The sequence below is a fragment of the Python bivittatus genome, unplaced genomic scaffold (genome assembly GCF_059951505.1).
Source record: "Python bivittatus isolate LINGU-HERP-01145 unplaced genomic scaffold, Pbiv_v1 ctg000480_np1212, whole genome shotgun sequence".
In the NCBI taxonomy this organism is placed as follows: domain Eukaryota; kingdom Metazoa; phylum Chordata; class Lepidosauria; order Squamata; family Pythonidae; genus Python; species Python bivittatus.
The window spans coordinates 67,919,699-67,937,500 of record NW_028277075.1 but is presented as its reverse complement, the minus strand read 5'-3'; the positions used below and the strand labels follow the sequence as shown (position 1 = coordinate 67,937,500).

Genomic DNA, 17,802 nt, shown 5'->3' with positions numbered 1-17,802 from the left:
GATAATTAAGTTACTTGCTCAGCCTTTTTCAATTACTCTGGGACATTAAGTGCTTCTTTAAATTTCCAGTGTTAGCCATTATAAGATTCAGTAGCCATGAGATTTTGTGACTAAGCACCATAAGCTTAAAACCAACATTTTAAATAATCTAACAAATGGCTTAATTTCTATGAAAAATTATAGGATGGATCCAAATCAGTTTCACTTAGAGAAGATTCATTGAAACAACATTTGACTAAAACCATGTCCCCATTTGCATCTAACTAGCAGAAACAAGTTCTAGCAACATCTTTTTTTTCTGCCTTGCATCAGTAACACTGCCTTCATCCCCACACTGTGAGTGAAATTGTATTAACATTTCCTTAGCTGTAAAAGGAACATTTCTCATCTTATTCTAAGACCATCCAAGGGCAGCCACAAGTTGTATAAAATTTATTAGGCTTGGAAGGAAGTCAGGTGACTGGCAGGAACTGGGATCAACAATAGGGACAGCAAATTCCATGCTGGTATATTTTTCTGCCAGCTTAAGGTTGGATGGATAGCACTTTAACTCAGTAGAGGGGAAAGACCCAATTTCGGGATACAAAATTCCTTCCAAAATGCAGGAATTAATGAAATTACAGCTGCATGAACAAAGGGTGACATTTAGAAAACCAGTAAGATTAATACCATAAATAATATTCCTTAGGCCAGTGTTTTTCAAACTTGGCAACTTTAAGATGCTGGCTGGGAATGCTGGGAGTTGAAGTCCATATATCGTAAAGTTGCCAAGTTTGAAAAATGCTGCCTGAAGCAATGGGACACACCTATATACAGGTAGTCCCCAGTTTAAGGACGAGTTCCATTCCCAAGGTCTGTCCTTAAGTCGAATTTATACGTAAGCAGGAACAGTATTATTGTAGAATACTGTATAAGTAGTATTGTGTAATTAACTCAAATCATTGTGTATTTAACTCGAATCGTTGTGTATTTCACTCAAATTTTGCTACAATAAGCTCCGTTCTTAACTATGGGCCGTCCGTAAACCAGGCATTCTTAACCCAGGGACCTATAGTTATGTACTGTAAGATAAACTGGCTGATGAAACAGGTTAGAGGTCCCTGATTGGCTGACTCTGCCAGCCAAAATCTTGTTCCTACTTTTCCTCTGCAGTGAGATTATTATATGCACAAAGATGGAAAGACTCTGAAATACCCACAATGGAGGAATGGTTGGTGAAGATGACAGAATTTGCAGAGATGGCAAAATTGACCTGTTTGGTCAGGGTAAAGACAACAACTACATTTGTCTGTGATTGGAAACCCTTTACTGATGGACTTTTTGCTGAAAACAGAAAAAAAAATGAACTTGTGATTTATGGGTTTGATGATTAGAAAGGGTAAAATATGGAAAGAATGGAGCCACCATACAACTTTAGAGTGAGAGGATAAAATATAAATGCATTTATAACTGCTCTAAAGATCGGAAGCTGCTTCTTTATATCTTTTTCTGTCTTTTCTTTTTTCTTTATTTCTTATTTATCAATCTTCTTTTTCTTCTTTAAATTTGTATTGTTTTACTCTGTAAAAAAATCTTCCATAAAAATTAATTTTAAAAAATCTTGCTCCTACTTTCCCTCATATGCATTTTTCTAAGGCAAACCGTAAATCTTCGTAGTCACCGTCCTGGCTTGTTCCTTTTCCGAGACCGTGCCTTAAAATGAAACGGCCGCCCGATTTTTCCAAAACTACAGAGAACGGAACACGAATGTCTTTCCTAACATTAACCTTTTGCAATTTTCTAAATGCTGAGATAAACCCGAATATAAAGAAAACAGCAAAGCGTTTTATTGCAGGACAGCCCATGGGCTGGTTCTGCTAGGAGTGAACCCAAGATCTTTGGCCAGCAAAGCTACTGAGTCCTGGGCCCGTACAAGACGGAGTATAATGATGTCTAACGTACCTAAGCAGCAATAATAATAAATCTTTGTAGTTCTTGCTGTCCTTGTGACACAACATGCGAAGGAGAATGAGACGAGGGCGCGTTCACAAGAGGCGCCTGCCGGAGCCCAGAAAATGCCGAGACCTAACCAGCTGCGTCTTTATGCCACATCGCAAGTGGGATCTGTGGTCGGCAGGGGGCGCCCGAGCGAGGAAGGCAGCTCAGAACACTCTCAGTTACCATTCCGAGAGCATAGCGGCCGCTCTTACCATACTGATCAACCAATCCTTTTCCGCGGGCGGAAGGCTAAAGCGAGGCTACTCTACGCGGGGCCATACGGTACCCGGCATGCTCCGCACTGAAGGTGCCGGAAGTGAGTCTGCATATCCGGCGGCAAGACGGGCCGGCCTCTACTGCTCTTCGGAGTGAACCGCCGCTCTTTTCGTGCTGTTCCCCTCCCGGCCTTACCATGAAGGACGTGCCAGCTTTCCTACAGCAGAGCCAGAGCTCGGGACCCGGTCAGGCCGCCGTTTGGCACCGGCTGGAGGAGCTTTACAATAAAAAGTGAGTCCGGGGGTCAGTTCAGTAAGAGGGTGGGGGGAAGAGAGCGAAGTTAATGGGTGCACGTGCATTGGAGTCGGGGCGGGGGGTAGCGGGCGGAGAGATCTTTGCTAGCTGCGAGCGGTGTGTTTGTTGCCTGCGGCGAGCAGGTGCCTTACTCGGGAAATGCTGAAGGGCAAGAAGCAATGACAAGGGATTGAGCTGTTGAAGACCCCCCCTCCCGTCGCCCCCTTCTGTCGTGGCAGGCTGTATATATCTAAGACTGGCAGGCTGTATATATCTTAGTTTTCACCTGTTCCCTTGTCCCATCCCCTTCCTCATGATGAGCGAGGCTGGTTCACTCGTCCTGGCATGCCTCCCTGCTCTGTTACATCCTGCCTGCTTCAGGCCAATCTTGCTGACCTTGCGTGCTCTGGAGATATGTAAATGAATGTTTTGTATTTGCCACTCTCCTAAAATAAATGGATAAGCCCAGGCTGGTATCTGCTAACATTCAGTGAAGTTCTGATTGCCAAAAGTCAATTGGTGTGCAGGAACAAGCTTGTAGTAAGGGTGCTAATTGGGCAAACGCACAGATACACTTCTTTTTTGGTGGTCTGCTGATTGCTAGTCCTTCTCCAGTTTATGTATTTACAGGCTGTTTATGCAGCTAATATTATTGCTAGCACAGGGATCTTTTATCATTGCTCTCTAAGCAGAAAAATGTTTATGCCTCAAACTAAACCTTTCTTTTTTTAAAGCAACATTAGAATGTATTCCAGACATAAAAGATTCCACTCACTCAGAGCAGATTTCCATTTGATGTTCTGTCCCAGTAGTCACTTGTACCATTCTTATCTGCTCTGCATGGACCTCCAGTTCTCAAACATTAGAGAACAAATGGGGATATTGTTCCACTGGAGGATAAAAAGTTTGATTCCACCAACATGTAGGTGTCAACAGCATATAGTTTGTTTCTCTTTTCATCATAGTAAGAACAAAGCATCACTTTTGGTTCATAATATTAAATTAAGTGAGGGCATAAATATGTTGTGAGAGCCAGTTTGGTGTAGTGATTAAGGCATCAGATTAAAAACTGGGAGACTGAGAGTTCTAGTCCCACCATAGGCACAAGCCAACTGGGTGACCTTAGGCCAATCACTCTCTCTTAACCCTGGGAATGAAGTAGTGGAAAACCACTTCTGAAAAACCTTGCCAAGAAAACTGCAGGGACTAGTCCAGGCAGTTGCCAGGAGTCAAAACTGACTTGAAGGCACCAAATAAATAATACTCAGGTTTTAAGGTATCATTAAGCCTTGATGGCCTATATACATTGTTGTGAAATATTGCCAAGGGTCTATGAATGTATTGAAGCTGTCCTATAATGACACAGGCTATTTTGCTCAATATTGTTTATTACTTAGATGGGTAGCAGCTCTCTGAAAACTTGCCACCTGAGTTTTCTTAGTGATGCACTTTTCCTGTGAACTACTATTCCTGATAAATTATTTTGGTTATTTTCTTACTTTAAACAACATATGCTGGTGTTAGGTTGTTTTAAAATCAATTTTGTTTAAGTTTTCCTATTATTCAAACAAATGTTTTGAATAATTTGCCCATATATTTAATGGTTACTATTGAATTTTCAGAATGGATTTGCTCATGTATAAATTTGTCACTATTGATACTTGCTATTCTTTTTGTCTGTGTATGTTACAGACTCTGGCACCAACTAACTTTGCAAGTTTTGGATTTCGTGCAAGACCCCTGCTTTGCCCAAGGAGATGGTCTCATCAAGGTATGCTTCCTAGTTTTATTAAATATATGTCAGTTATAATAGTTTGTTTAAGAATCATCTGTAATAAAATCACATTCTAGGGGTTGTTGTAATCTATTTGTTTGCAATTACGCTGCATTCAATTCTGTAATTTATATGAACAAAGAAACACCATTTTAGTGATTTGATTTTACTTTTTAGATATATAACACAAGTGTTCACATTGCTGTAGAATGGCATGTGATGTCACTGCAGTGAAGTAAGGTACTGGAGAAGTTATGTAATAGAAATAAAAAGTTCATAGTGGTTTGGAAAATGAACCCATTGAAGAATCAACTGTATATTTTTTCTGTGACGGGAGAACTTGATGACACTCTTCAGATTCTTGAAATGATACCACTTAGAATGGGACACAAGACTAGGTTCCTGTCATAGAGAGCAGGACTAGATCTGACAGGTTTAAGTTAAAGGTTCTGATGGAGCATTTAAATGAATCTTTTTTACACTAAGAGAGGGCAAGGCAACTGGAGGTAGGGGTGCGCTTTCTTACTTGGGAGTCTTCTAAAATAAGCTAGATAGCCACATGGGACACTATCCTTGATTTAATGATACACTTTAACTCTGTAGATTTCCACTATTGATGGAAGGGTTTTCATAGAGACAAGAAGTCATTACATCTGGCTTTCCTTGATCTAGAAAAAAGCTTTTGACCACGTTCCATGTAAGCTGATGTGGTATGCGCTTTGTGGCCATGGTGTGCCTGAGCTACTCATAAAATGGGTCCAAATGCTCTGTGTTAATACTAGCAGCCAATTGAGATGTGCTGCCAGCCTTTCTGACAGCTTTCCTGTGAAAGTTGGTGTGCACCAAGGCTCGGCGTTATCACCATTGGCTGTTCATTCTTGTCGTGGATACCATCATGTGAGACCTTCATCACAGTATCCCCTGGGTCTTGCTCTATGCCAACGATGTCCTGCTCACAGCTACCACCAGGGAAGAACTGCAGTGCTGTGTCCAGACATGGAATGACTGCCTGAGCCAATTTGGTTTGCTCCTCAATATACAAGAAGATTTAGAGACCAGCTCGAGCACCTTCAGCTAGGTCAACAGCAAATATCTAATGAAGACAAACTCCTGTTACTTAGGATCCCATCTGCAAAGTGATGGTGGCATTAATGGGGAAATGTGTGCAAGGGTGAATGCAACATGGCTATGCTGGAAGGAGATCCCTGGAATGCTCTGCAATAGGTGCATGCCAATTCATTTAAAATCAAAAGTGTATAGAATGATGGTTCACCCAGGAACACTATATGGTGCTGAGTGCTGGCCAACCACCAAAAGTGCTGAACGTCCTCTACATACCATGGACATGCGTATGCTCCATTGATCATTAGGCGTTTCCCTTCTTGACCACATCAGCAACAATACAGTCCAGCAGCAGATGGGCATTGCACCAATAACAGAGAAATGCAGGAAAAATGCCTACAGTGGCATGGCCACATCCAACAAGCTGCACTCCACACTGTTGCCTGCACCGCCTACCACTTCAACACCAATTGCAAACACCCGTGCAGAAGTCCAAAGCAAAGGTGGCAGGACACAATTGATATCAACATGAACAGCACCCAGTTGGACCCAGTTGCTGCTTTTGATTGCGTGAAGTGGTGGTCATTGACATGAAAAGCAGACCCTGCACCCGTGGGAAAGGGTTTTTGTACACTGGAGATCTCTTTGTAGAACTAGGACAAGGGAAGGTGATTTTTGCCAGATTTTCACATCCTCCTATGCTGCCTCCTTGAATTGTCATTGTGATTTGTGCACTTCCCCTGTTTCTGATCAAAAATACTTCCATTATCAAGAAAGTGTTCAGTGACAATGATTTTGGTTTAACTGAAATATATATATATGTTATTAAAATTATCTTTTTCTATTGGCTTACAGCTTTATGAGAACTTTATCAGTGAGTTTGAACACAGGTAAAATTTTTCACATGGCTAAACTTTTTAAAAAGCCTAGGTTTTTTTCCCCCTCAATTCATAGTAATTCCTCTTTATTCCAGGGTGAACCCTTTATCCCTTGTAGAAATCATTCTTCATGTAGTAAGGCAGATGACAGGTAAACTCCTTTTACTCATAATTATTTTTCCTGAATACAGTGGTTCAGGTTGAAATTTTGAGGCCAAGAATGGTATATAGTGATACCTTTAGTAAGGTAACAGCAGTTGACCTCAACTTTGTTAGGAAAAACATCTATATTTTTAGCTTTTTGTGGGTACTTATTGTTGCTTGACTTTGAAATATCTATATCAAATATGGCAAAGGAGTATTAGTGATATGTAGATAGTTTCAAATCTAGAATAGCTGTTTGGACCTTACTGCAACTGTTCAAATGCCGCTTTGATTATTCCAAAAGTGTTCCAAGCTAACCAATATTGAAACATTTTCAAAAAGTCTTTTCAAAATTGAGTATTTTGCCCACTTATGGTATTAATATGCAAGCTAATTCTGGAAGTACAGATTGAAAGCCTATTTTAGTGCTTTTATACTCATAGGATTTTAGTCTTGTGTTTATGCTTCCTTCAGTGTAGGGTGAAATGAAGTGATATACAAGAGATTCCACATTTATTCAAGCAACATGTCTCCTTTAATTTGGGGAAATTAAAGTAAAGGGATATAAACAGTATGCCTGGAGTTCTTTGCTCTGATATTTTATTATATTTTATATGTTTTATACTAATATGTTTCATACATAATGTAATTTTTAAAAGGTTAATGCTGAATTGCATGATAGGCATTGCATACATTTTTAAAATAATCCTTAATGTTGCTTCTTGAATGCATCTTTCTAGATCCTAATGTTGCCCTTACTTTTCTGGAAAAGACCCGAGAAAAGGTAAGGAAAGAATGCAGTAGGCATTGTATATAATATTTTAATAATTCAGGTAGTAGCATTTTCAGACATCTACTCAACTGGCCAGCTAAATACAGGTAGGTCGCGATTAGTGCGAGTTTGAATAGTGTGATATTTGATTTAGTACAAATTATAAACTGATAGTAGGTTGAGTTTAGTGCAAGCCAAAATTCAGTTAGTGCGAGGCTTGTGCACGCAATTGCCATTGGGATTTAGACCTTAATCTCTGTGTGTGCAAAATGGAGAAAGGAAGGTTCCATTCAAGGAAAGTTTAAAAAAGAAGCAGCTAATTTTGAAGAACTACAGCAGAATACAGGAGATGGCACGTATGCTTTAGATATAGGTTTATCCTCTTTTACTGTTATACAGTACAGGTAATCCTCGCTTAATGACCCTAATTGGGGCTGGAATATCTGTCACTAAGTGAAGCAGTTGACAGATATTCACGTGACAGATAGAAACATTACGTGACTGCACTGCTTAATGACAACAGTTCTGGTAGGCCCAGTTGTGGTGGTTAGGCAAGGATTGCGCATTTCTCCTGCCCTGCTGTGCTCGCTTCCTCTTCAATTCCCCCCACCCACCTATCTCCCCCCATCTCTGCCCTTCTGGCCACCCTGCACTCCACCACCGCCTACCCCTGCCGCCTCCAGCTGATCTTTGCCATCTTCTTCCTCCCATTGCTGATGAAGTGCACCTGGCCAAGGCAGTTGCTGGCCCTTCGTGGAGGCCGGGCAAGGCCACCGAAAGGACAGACGTGGGAGAGATAGGTGGCCGTCATGAAGGCCTTGTGAAGGCCTCGTGAAGGGTCAGTAACTGCCTTGGCTGGGCACAGCTTGTCGGCAGTGGGAAGAAGGTGACGGTGGGGGGCGGCAGGAGTAGGCAGTGGCAGTGGAGTGCAGGGCGGCCAAAAGGGCACAGATAGCAGGGAGATAGGCAGGTGGGGGGAGTTGAAGTGCACATAAATGCAGGTGGGTTGCCAAGTGCCCAGATTTTGATCACGTTACCTTGAGGGTGCTGTAATGGCTCAAATAACTTTGAGAACCGGTCATAACTACTATTCGTTCAGTACTTCAAACGGTTACTGAACTATTGTTAAGTGAGGACTACCTGTGTTTTGTTAATAAACATATAAAAAATTATGTTTAAAAATTTTAATTGCCTATTCCTGTTGGGCTGGAACCTATTACCCTATTTTCCGTAAAAATATTTCAAATAGCACATAACAAATAGTGGGATTCATTAATTGCACTAATCGAGACCTACCTGTATGCTTTGTTCTCAGTAAGAAAATAGACAAGGACAGAAGTCAAATTTAGAACTGTTTCAATCTGATACTTGTACTCTGTTTGATGCAGATGAGTTGTATACAACAACAGCTGTTTTGTGACTGGCATTTATATTATGATTGTAGGTGAAAAGCAGTGATGAAGCTGTGATTCTATGTAAAACGGCCATTGGTGCTCTAAAATTAAACATTGGTGACCTGCAAGTTACAAAGGTGAGGCAGTGTTTTATTTGCATGTTCATTGATTCAGATTTGCCTGTTGCATCAAATAGTTTCTATATTTTTATGCTGCTCAGAACTTTTACGTATCTTTCTTTTCTAGTATTCCTGTGGTTATTATTGAACTCTGTGAAAAGTACTAAAATAATCTGATATAATGAAATGAATGAAATATTATTAATGTGGATGTTACATAGTTTAAATTAACACATTTCCCAAATAATTCCTAATTTCTTTATTCAAACAAATTGAGGCAACTATTGTTGCCAACAAAAATACAAATATTGTATTATGCCCTAATTCTCCTTTAGAAACCAGGAAGTCTTTTGCTTGACTTCAGATATTGTTCACTCATCCTGGCAAATCTCCCTGCTCTATTATACCTTCTTCAGGACAATCTGGCTGACCTTGCATACTCTGGAGATATGTAAATGATTGTTTTTTATTTGCCACTCTCCTAAAATAAATGGATAAGTCCAGGCTAATACTTGCTAATGTTCATTGATTCAAATACTGATAATTTTCTTCTGTACTGATTGATTATATGCATATATTTCTAAAAGCAGACTTATACATACATACATAGTTATGAAAGTTAAGAGCTGGTATCCACCTTATTTTCTTTAGGAGACAATTGAAGAAGTTGAGGAGATGTTGAATAATCTCCCTGGTGTGACATCTGTTCACAGCCGCTTCTATGATCTCTCTAGCAAGTATTATCAGACAATTGGGAATCATGCCTCTTACTATAAGGATGCATTAAGGTTCCTGGGCTGTATAGATGTCAAAGACCTACCAGGTACTGATCTCTTCTTTCTGCACTGAATATCTGGCAGTGTGGTGCTTGTAAAGACTTGCCTCAAAAAGGAGCAACTCCACTCAAGATTTTTAAATTTTTAAAACTGTCACAGATGTAGAAGTATACAACAAACATCTTGTTATAAGAGCAAGGCACTTCTGTGGGGAGAATGATCAGAGACACAGCCTTATTTTTCAAGAGAGTGGGGAATGTACACTAATGCGTGTATATCTTATGCATAAAGTCAGTGTTCCAACTTCAGATTAAAAATGGCACTTACAATAGCAGTTATGAAATTGGGGATTCTCCCAACTCCTAAAATGGGAATGTAGGATAGTCACTGAAATAGAACATTTTTCTTTTCAGTGGCAGACCAGCAGGAAAGAGCTTTTACTTTAGGCTTGGCAGGACTTTTGGGTGAAGGAGTCTATAACTTTGGGGAACTGGTAAGTAGAATTGTACTAGTTTAACAGTTGGGTAAATAAAGCTTGCTGTTAACTTAATAATATCATGTCTTATCTCCGTCTATAGCTTATGCATCCTGTACTGGAATCTTTGAGGGACACTGACAGACAATGGCTGATTGATACCCTTTATGCCTTCAATAGTGGCAATGTGGAAAAATTCCAGGCATTGAAATCATCATGGGGCCAACAGGTTAGTGATTGGCAAGCCTGGATTGCATTTTGAGAAAGTAATATAAGCACCTTTAGATAAGTCTATTTCTTGATTTCTGTATAAATATGAATTCAGAGAGATCAAATTATTGTAATGGTTCTTTTGCAAGCTTAGGCTTGCTTAGCTGATTACCTAATAGGCCAAACAGAGCCCACAGGGTTTTGCTGCCTGTCTGGGATTGCAAAATTGAAGGCCACAGTCTCCATCTTTCAGGCCACAGTACATAGTTGGCTGTTTCTGTGGAACAGAACACAACCTGCAAACCTACTTAACTTGTAGAGGGGAAAGGGCCAGATTGATACCTTAAAAAATAATCGCAAATCACAAAGAAATAGCTGGCGGGCCAATCAGCTGTTCAGCAGCTAGCAGCGCAGCAGCAGCAATGGAGCTAGTAGTGTCCGTGAGGCCTGGAGGCATTGGAGGTGCGTGGCAGCATGTCTTTCAGGTTGGAAGTGGCTTTGAAAACCTAGTCAATGACAGCAGATCCTTCCTGGCGGTGGTGACTTTTATCATCAGTGGGTAGGTTATTCTTCAAAAAGTGCTGGCGGGCTGCACAAATCTGCTTGGTGCTCTGCATGTTGTGCAGGCCTGCTTTAGATGATGCCTTTATTGTACAATGCTTTGGAATGTGTAAGAGTGTAACACTTTTTGGCTCACTAAAGCAGCTGTGTCTTCCTGGAAAAAGATGCAGCTTTAATGAGTTGCAAGTAAGAGCTGGATTTTCAGTGAGTTCTGTAGTACCTCTACTGCAAAATTGTGCATCCCTAACATCCAGTGCTAGGTACTTCCAATAAAATGAGATAAAGACCATTTGTAAAGGCTATTGGAATTCTTTTTATTATTTATCTTGATATTCCCTTCACTAGGAGATCCTATTTTAATTCACCTAGATAGCTGCATTTAGAAGTCTTGAATGGTTTTGTAGTGGTCTTGAGAATAGTTTTGGGCACAGAAGCAAAGCATATAAAATTAGTGGTGCTTTCCTGTCAGACATTTTTTAAAATTAAAATGCAGGTTAAGTTTTTAATATTTTGGCTTTATGTTTTACAGCCAGACTTGGCTGCAAATGAAACTCTTCTGCTGCAGAAAATCCAGCTGCTTTGCTTAATGGAGGTAAGTCCTGGAACAAAGGTAACACCATTGCTCCCTATCTGGATTACATGGATTATTTTGTGCAAAGTATTTGTACGGTCATAGGCCAAAAACATATATTCATTTTGTTCACTGATATTTCTTTTCCTTTAATTTGCATGCCGTATATAGAGGATCGTTCTTTGTATTCTGGAAATTGCCTTGCTGGATATTATCACTCAAACATCTATTTCTTACTTTTGTAAAACAAGTTACAGTGCAAAAAAAGTGGCTGTTTCTCATAGTGGTTGAAACAAATAAATGGACTTTAATAACACTACTTAGTATCTCAGTAGTATATTATGCTTACTATCCTGCCACATTTATTATTCAGTTTAATCTCATTCTTTATTGAATTCTTGTTTTATGCTAGTGTCAGAATTCCCTTTTGTATGTCAGTCTGTGTCTTAATACTTGTGTTGTTCAAAAATATTAGACTAGAATACAGTATAAGGGAAGTCATTATATGAAGTATTTTCTCATATGGATTGATAATATATATTTAATAATTATATGTTAATCATAAGCAGGTTAATGTCAGTTAACCTTGGTTTTTATTTGAAAGCTTGCTTTGAGAGGGGTGGGTTTTTGGGGATCAATGCAAATTATGTAGTGCTTATTTACAATGACAAGATATGCTTCGATATGTATTTTCTTAAAGATCATATCAAAAATCTAGATTGCTTTACAGTCAATAGCATCTTGTACTGAGGTCAGCAAGGATAGAGAAAAAATAGATTTGTAGCAATTACACTGGGCATGTTATAATGTTTTAAAGTCCAAATTAGTTTTAATCCTATAGCTTTTCTTGGCTACAGATGACCTTCACCAGACCAGCTAATCACAGGCAACTTACTTTTGAAGAGATTGCTAGAAGTGCCAAAGTCACTATAAATGAGGTGAGTTACTTTTGGAGCTAACCTAAGTTGGAGCCAGATGTTCTGGTTTGATGAGCAATTTATTTATTTGCTTTCTATATCATATTACTCAGTTGAATAGAAACCAGTCCATCATTTAATTTGACATTTTTTGGTCAAATAATTTTTGTTAAAGCTGTTCTGTTTAAGCTCTTAGGCAAGGCTATATAAAGTCTATCTTCTTTGCTCTATGTGTTCTCTGTATTTGTTCGCTATTTCACCTTGAGTTCTAGCATGTGCTCAGATCAGTAAGTTGCACCTGGGAAGAATTGGATACTACTTCTGAAGATAGTAAAGACACTGTTTTCTTTTCTTGTGCAGGTGGAGCTGCTAGTGATGAAAGCACTCTCAGTAGGTTTGGTGAAAGGCAGTATTGATGAAGTGGATAAAAGGGTTCACATGACTTGGGTCCAACCACGCGTGTTGGATTTACAACAGGTACCCTCTTCTCATGCAGCCCCTCACAGAGGTTTTGTTTTGGAACTATAGTAAAAGCTTTGTGGGTGGGAAATAGCAGAGGCTGTTGGCAGAGTGTTTTATTTGTTCAGTCATCACATTCTGTGTGTATATACATGCATCAGTTTTAGAATGGAGAAGTATTAAGTTTCTGTACTGAGCAGCAGGAATAATCACATTAATTCCACCTGATTCCCAACATGTCTACTCCTAGCAACACTTTTCAATCAGTATAATTAATGTGCTGCTACCAAGGCAAATGGAACTAGTAAGACACTCTTGGAAGACTAATTCTGAATTGAGGCAAAAAGAGAAGCATGCTTTTTCCTATGATGCAAGGTATTTTGGAAGTCTTCATTCCTGTTGGCTTAAAATTGGAAGCAAATTTGACAGCACCTTCAAGCTGAGCTAAATGAGTGTTGGAAAGCTTTAGAGATTAAAGGTTTTCAGACTGAACCTTTTGAAGCTGTCTGTACTCCACATCTACAGTGTCCTATCTGAGGTCTTACACCAGCTGTTTCCAGCTGTAGCTTTCCACCCATGGACCTCATCCTCCCTCTCTTTCCAGTTGCTTCATATCTATTATTTTATATTTGGATGATGCAGCCATTTTCTCTATAATAAAAAATGGGCTGAGAACATCAGTCTTAGAACATGGACTGAGAACATCAGTCTTAGAACATCAGCTGTAATAATGAATGCCTCAAAAGAAACCACTCAAAAACAAATGTCCTGGTATTTTCAAGAAATTTGCAACCCATCAGCTAGATGGTTGATAAATGGAGGATCTGTTGAGCAGGTGAAATCTTTCAAGTATGTATTGGCATACATTACTGAGACCTGGCTGGGTATGGAAGGGAGGGGGGTGGCCCTTTTGGAAGTGTTCCCAGCGGGCACTGCTCCACAAGTTGCCAGATGTGAGACTTAACTGTTCATTAAGTTGGGCTCTAGGGATCAGTCAGGACTGTTGCTGCTGTACCAGCCTCCCTGCTGTGTAGCAACCTCCCTGCCTGAGCTGCTTGACTCCATTGCTGGGCTGGCGGTGGAGTTCCCCAGGCTTATGGTTCTTGGGGACTTCAATCTGCCTTCTCTGGGAGTGGGGTCAGAGGTGGCTCAGGATTTCATGGCTACTATGACAGTCATGGGCCTATCCAGGTCATCCAGAGCCCAACACAGAACAGTGGTCACTCACCTGTTCTGGTTTTCCTGTCTGAGCAGTGGCAATGTGATCTGGAATTGGGGGAGCTTCTGGTGTCCCCCTTGTCATGGTAAGATCATGTCCTGGTTACCATGGGGTTCTCCAGCACCACTGTCCATTGCAGGGAGGCTGGACCTATTGAATCAGTCTGCTCTCGGTGACTGATGGACCCTGATGGATTTCAGAAAGAGCTGGGGGTGGTTCCTGCTGGTCTGCTGCATGCTCCATCTGAGGCCTTGGTTGCCACTTGGAACAAGAGGGGTGCCGAGGCTTTGGTTTGCATCATGCCTATGCAACCTTTCCCTTCTCGTGGATCCCATTGCTCTCCATGGTTTACGGAAGAGCTGAGGTAGATGAAATGGGAGAGGAGATGTCTGGAGCGTCGCAGGACCCAACAAGGAACAAACTCGACCAAACATAGGAGAGAGCCACTATTAAGGCCTATGTCGTGGCGGTAAGGGCAACAAAGCAACAGTACTTCACCATTATTGCATCAGCTGATAGCCACCCCACAGCCCTGTTTTGGGTGAGCCATGCCTTCTTGGGTAGAGGGGGCTCAAAGACCCCCCTGCAAGGTTGTGCAGAAGAATTTGCTCAGCATCTGTCAGGCAAAGTCACTTGAATTCATTTGCAGCTGAACACTGGCCTTGTTGCAGGTCTGGGAAAATGCCTGGGGCAGAATCTTGCCTTGTTATCTGGGAACAGTTTGAACCTGTTGGGCCTGAGGAAGTGGACAGGGTCCTCATGACTGTGAGCTTGGACATCTGCTCTTTAAGATCCATGCCCTTCCTGGCTAATTGAAGCTGCCTGGTGGGTGTCATGTGAGTGGGTTCTAGTGGTGGTGAATTCTTCCTTGGGTGAGGGGTTGTTCCTTTGCCTGTTAAAAAGGCCTTGTTTCACCCCCTCCTCAAGAAACCATCACTGGACCCCACTATACTGGACAATTTTCATCCAGTATTTAACCTCCCCTTTTTAGGTAGGGTGGTGGAAGAAGTGGTTGTGCAACAGCTTCAGAGGACCCTGGATGGATTATCTGGACCCCTTTCAGTCAGGATTCAGGCCTGGGCATGGGATGGAAAGAGCATTGGTCACACTTTTCAGTGATCTCTGTTAGGAGCAGGATGTTGGTTGTGCATCCATCGTAACTCTGCTTCACCTCTCAGCAGCCTTTGATACCACCAACCATATTATCCTTCTGGACCGGCTCTGGGAATTGAGAGTGGGTGGTGCTGTATTGCACTGGTTCTCCTTCTTTCTCCGGGATCGGTTCCAGTCAGTGATGATTGGGGAGGAGAGATCCCACCCTCAGCCCCTACTGTGTGGGGTGCTGCAGGGTTTGGTGCTCTCTCCACTTTTTAAAATATATGTGAAGCCACTGGGTGAGGTCATCCGCTGCTGTGGGGTGATGTATCATCCTTACGCTGATGACACTCCATTGTACATCTCTGCCCCTGTCAAATTAAGCAATGCTGTTGATATCTTATCCCAGTGTCTGAATGGGGAACAACAGGCTTCAATTGAACCCTGGCAAGACTGAGTGGTTCTGGGTTTTTGGACCTGCTGATTCTGGGACTATGCCATATTTGGTACTGGAGGGGATTGCACTGCCCAAAACAGACCCTGTGTGCAACTTGGGGGTCCTCCTAGACTCACAACTCCTGCTTGAAGAGCAGGTGGCAGTCGTGGCTAGGAAGGCCTTTGCACAGCATGTTGTGCGCTAGTTGCACATCTGCAAACTGATTGGAATGCTCTGGAAACCTTCTGATATTGGCAGTTGTGTTTTTGTTTGTCTTTCCTCATTTGTGTCCTAGTTTCTAATGCAATTGTTGATTTGTTTTCTAGATAAAGGGTATGAAAGACCGTCTGGAGTTCTGGTGCACAGATGTGAAGAACATGGAAATGTTGGTGGAGCACCAAGCCCATGATATCCTAACATAGAGGACTTTGCACTGGCTGAGGGAATATCTTGTACTTGTACTGTTGCTGAAGCTGGCAGTGCCCTGACCACTGACTCTGTGCTGAATGCTATTAAAGGGGGTGAGGGTGGGGGCTGGGGGAACTTCTTTTGTGATGCTTGTACAGAGATCTAAGTGGCATTTGCTGTGTGACCCTTTGGTGCTTGGAGTCAGGAATTCCTTCCTATGCACTAACATTTGAGTAGTGTGTTCCCTGGGAGTATTCATCCTGTTGTCACCAAAATGGTATTCCATAAATGGCAAATTAGTCTTGCTGTGAGTTTCCCAATGAAGAATGCTAGGCACTACTTACGCTAAGGGGATGCAGGTCATTAGCTCCACAGAAGGATATCAGCAAGACTTCCATTTTGCACTTATTGTGCGAGAAAGTAAAGCTATCTTCAACCATTATCAGGTGTTTCTGATGGGTGGGGGAAAGCATGATCTTTTTCCTGGAACCTTTTTTCTGCTAGCTCAAAGGTAACAAAATTGGGAACACACACTTTTTCCCTATAGCCTCCCCATATTTTGCAATAGAGGAAGTTGCTGAATCCCATCAGTTTTCTGAGAATAAAGTCATAAATTTCGTGGATTTGTTTTTATATTCTTTGGGTTTCCTCTTGTCTTTTACAAATATTTTATCCTGAAGTATGATGCAGTAAAATAACTGCTAGAATAAATGTCTCTGCCTTCCCTCTTTTGCATTTCTATTGATTTTCTTTTACAGGCTGACTTTTGGATTGAGTACAGTATTACTCAAGAGGCCCAATGTGATGTTTGATTTAGAAATAGTTTTAAAAATTCTGAATACAGATGGAATCAGTGTTACTGATCTAATTCTAATTTCTGACATGTTTTCTTTGAACATTAATGGATGACTTCAAACCTGGCAAGGAAAAGGTTTATATAGTCGTTTCCAAAGATACTTGTTTTGCATGCAGTATTTATTTCCAGTTTCAAAAGTCCATTGGAGAAAACTTGTAGCACAGTGGCCATTTGATTTTTTAAATGGCAGGATAGGCAGAGTCACAGGTCTGTTAAATATGCCTGCCTTCCCTATCATTTGAGCAGTTAGACTCATCTGTATTAAAACAGCTTCTTGAAAAATGTGCTTGTGATTTCCTCCTGGAATATATCTTGACTAATATACCCATGTGTTCAAATTATTTCTTTTATGGAAATACAATGCACTAGTAAGTAGTCCTCTTAAAATACACATTTGAACATTTTATGATGGAAACAGAAAAAGTGAGCTTTTGTATTAGAGAATGCCAGGGTATTTTAAGACTAGATTTATTTTCTCTGTTCTGTTATGAGCAGAAGTATTGCTTTCTAAAAAGCCTTAACAAAAACTGAATGGTCTGCAAGTGAAAAACAATAAGTGGTATTTACAACAGTTTATCTGCTGGGTTTGCAGAGAAGAGACAAAGGAAACTAACGGGCAATAGTATAACAATAAAATATGAAGAGTATTCATATTTTATTGTTATATTAGTAACAATGTCTTCTGTATATGGTAAGCTGGCTCTTCTAAAGTAATCCTGGCAGCACCACAACCTTCATACCTCACTTAATTCGTAGGTCTAGGGTTGTTTTTGTGTGTGTGCATGATTTTCTAATTGATGCACCACACATTTCAAATACAGTTCTTGTTTAGCGACCACAATTGGGACCAGCAACTCGGTCATTAAGCGAAGTGGTTGCTAAGTGAAACTGCGACTGTGCTTACAATCTTACTTCAGCTTTCTTTTGATCTACAAAGGTCATAAATGAGAGGATTGGTTGCAAAGTTAATTTTTTATCACCTTTGTAACTGCAAATGGTTGCTAAAAGAGGAGTACCTGTAATGAGAGCCAGTTTGGTATAGTGGAGAAGGCACTAGGCTAGAAACTGAGAGACTGAATTCTAGTCTCACCTTAGACACAAAGCCAGCTGAGTGACATATGGCCAGTCCTTCTTTCTTAGCCCTAGGAAGAAGGCAATGGCAAATCACTTCTGAAAATCTTGCCAAGAA

The 17,802-nt window shown here is 40.8% G+C and overlaps 2 protein-coding genes across 2 annotated transcripts in view; one reads left to right on the top strand and one right to left on the bottom strand.

The window, feature by feature from the left end:
• Positions 1 to 2,100, bottom strand: part of SIRT3 (sirtuin 3) — a 17,053-nt gene extending 14,953 nt beyond the window's left edge. Inside the window, exon 1 of the mRNA XM_025165612.2 lies at positions 1,942 to 2,100. The gene's annotated coding sequence lies outside the window, so the exon portion shown is untranslated. The remainder of the gene's footprint in view (positions 1 to 1,941) is intronic.
• Positions 2,101 to 2,296: 196 nt separating this feature from the next.
• PSMD13 (proteasome 26S subunit, non-ATPase 13) lies at positions 2,297 to 16,481 on the top strand. The gene is made up of 13 exons (XM_007426520.3): positions 2,297 to 2,484; positions 4,180 to 4,258; positions 6,179 to 6,213; positions 6,297 to 6,352; positions 7,086 to 7,129; positions 8,562 to 8,648; positions 9,282 to 9,453; positions 9,820 to 9,899; positions 9,985 to 10,110; positions 11,182 to 11,244; positions 12,081 to 12,161; positions 12,501 to 12,617; positions 15,676 to 16,481. The coding sequence occupies exons 1-13, from the start codon at positions 2,390 to 2,392 to the stop codon at positions 15,769 to 15,771; spliced, it is 1,131 nt and encodes a 376-aa protein (XP_007426582.1). The 5' UTR covers positions 2,297 to 2,389; the 3' UTR covers positions 15,772 to 16,481.
• The last annotated feature ends 1,321 nt before the right edge of the window (positions 16,482 to 17,802 follow it).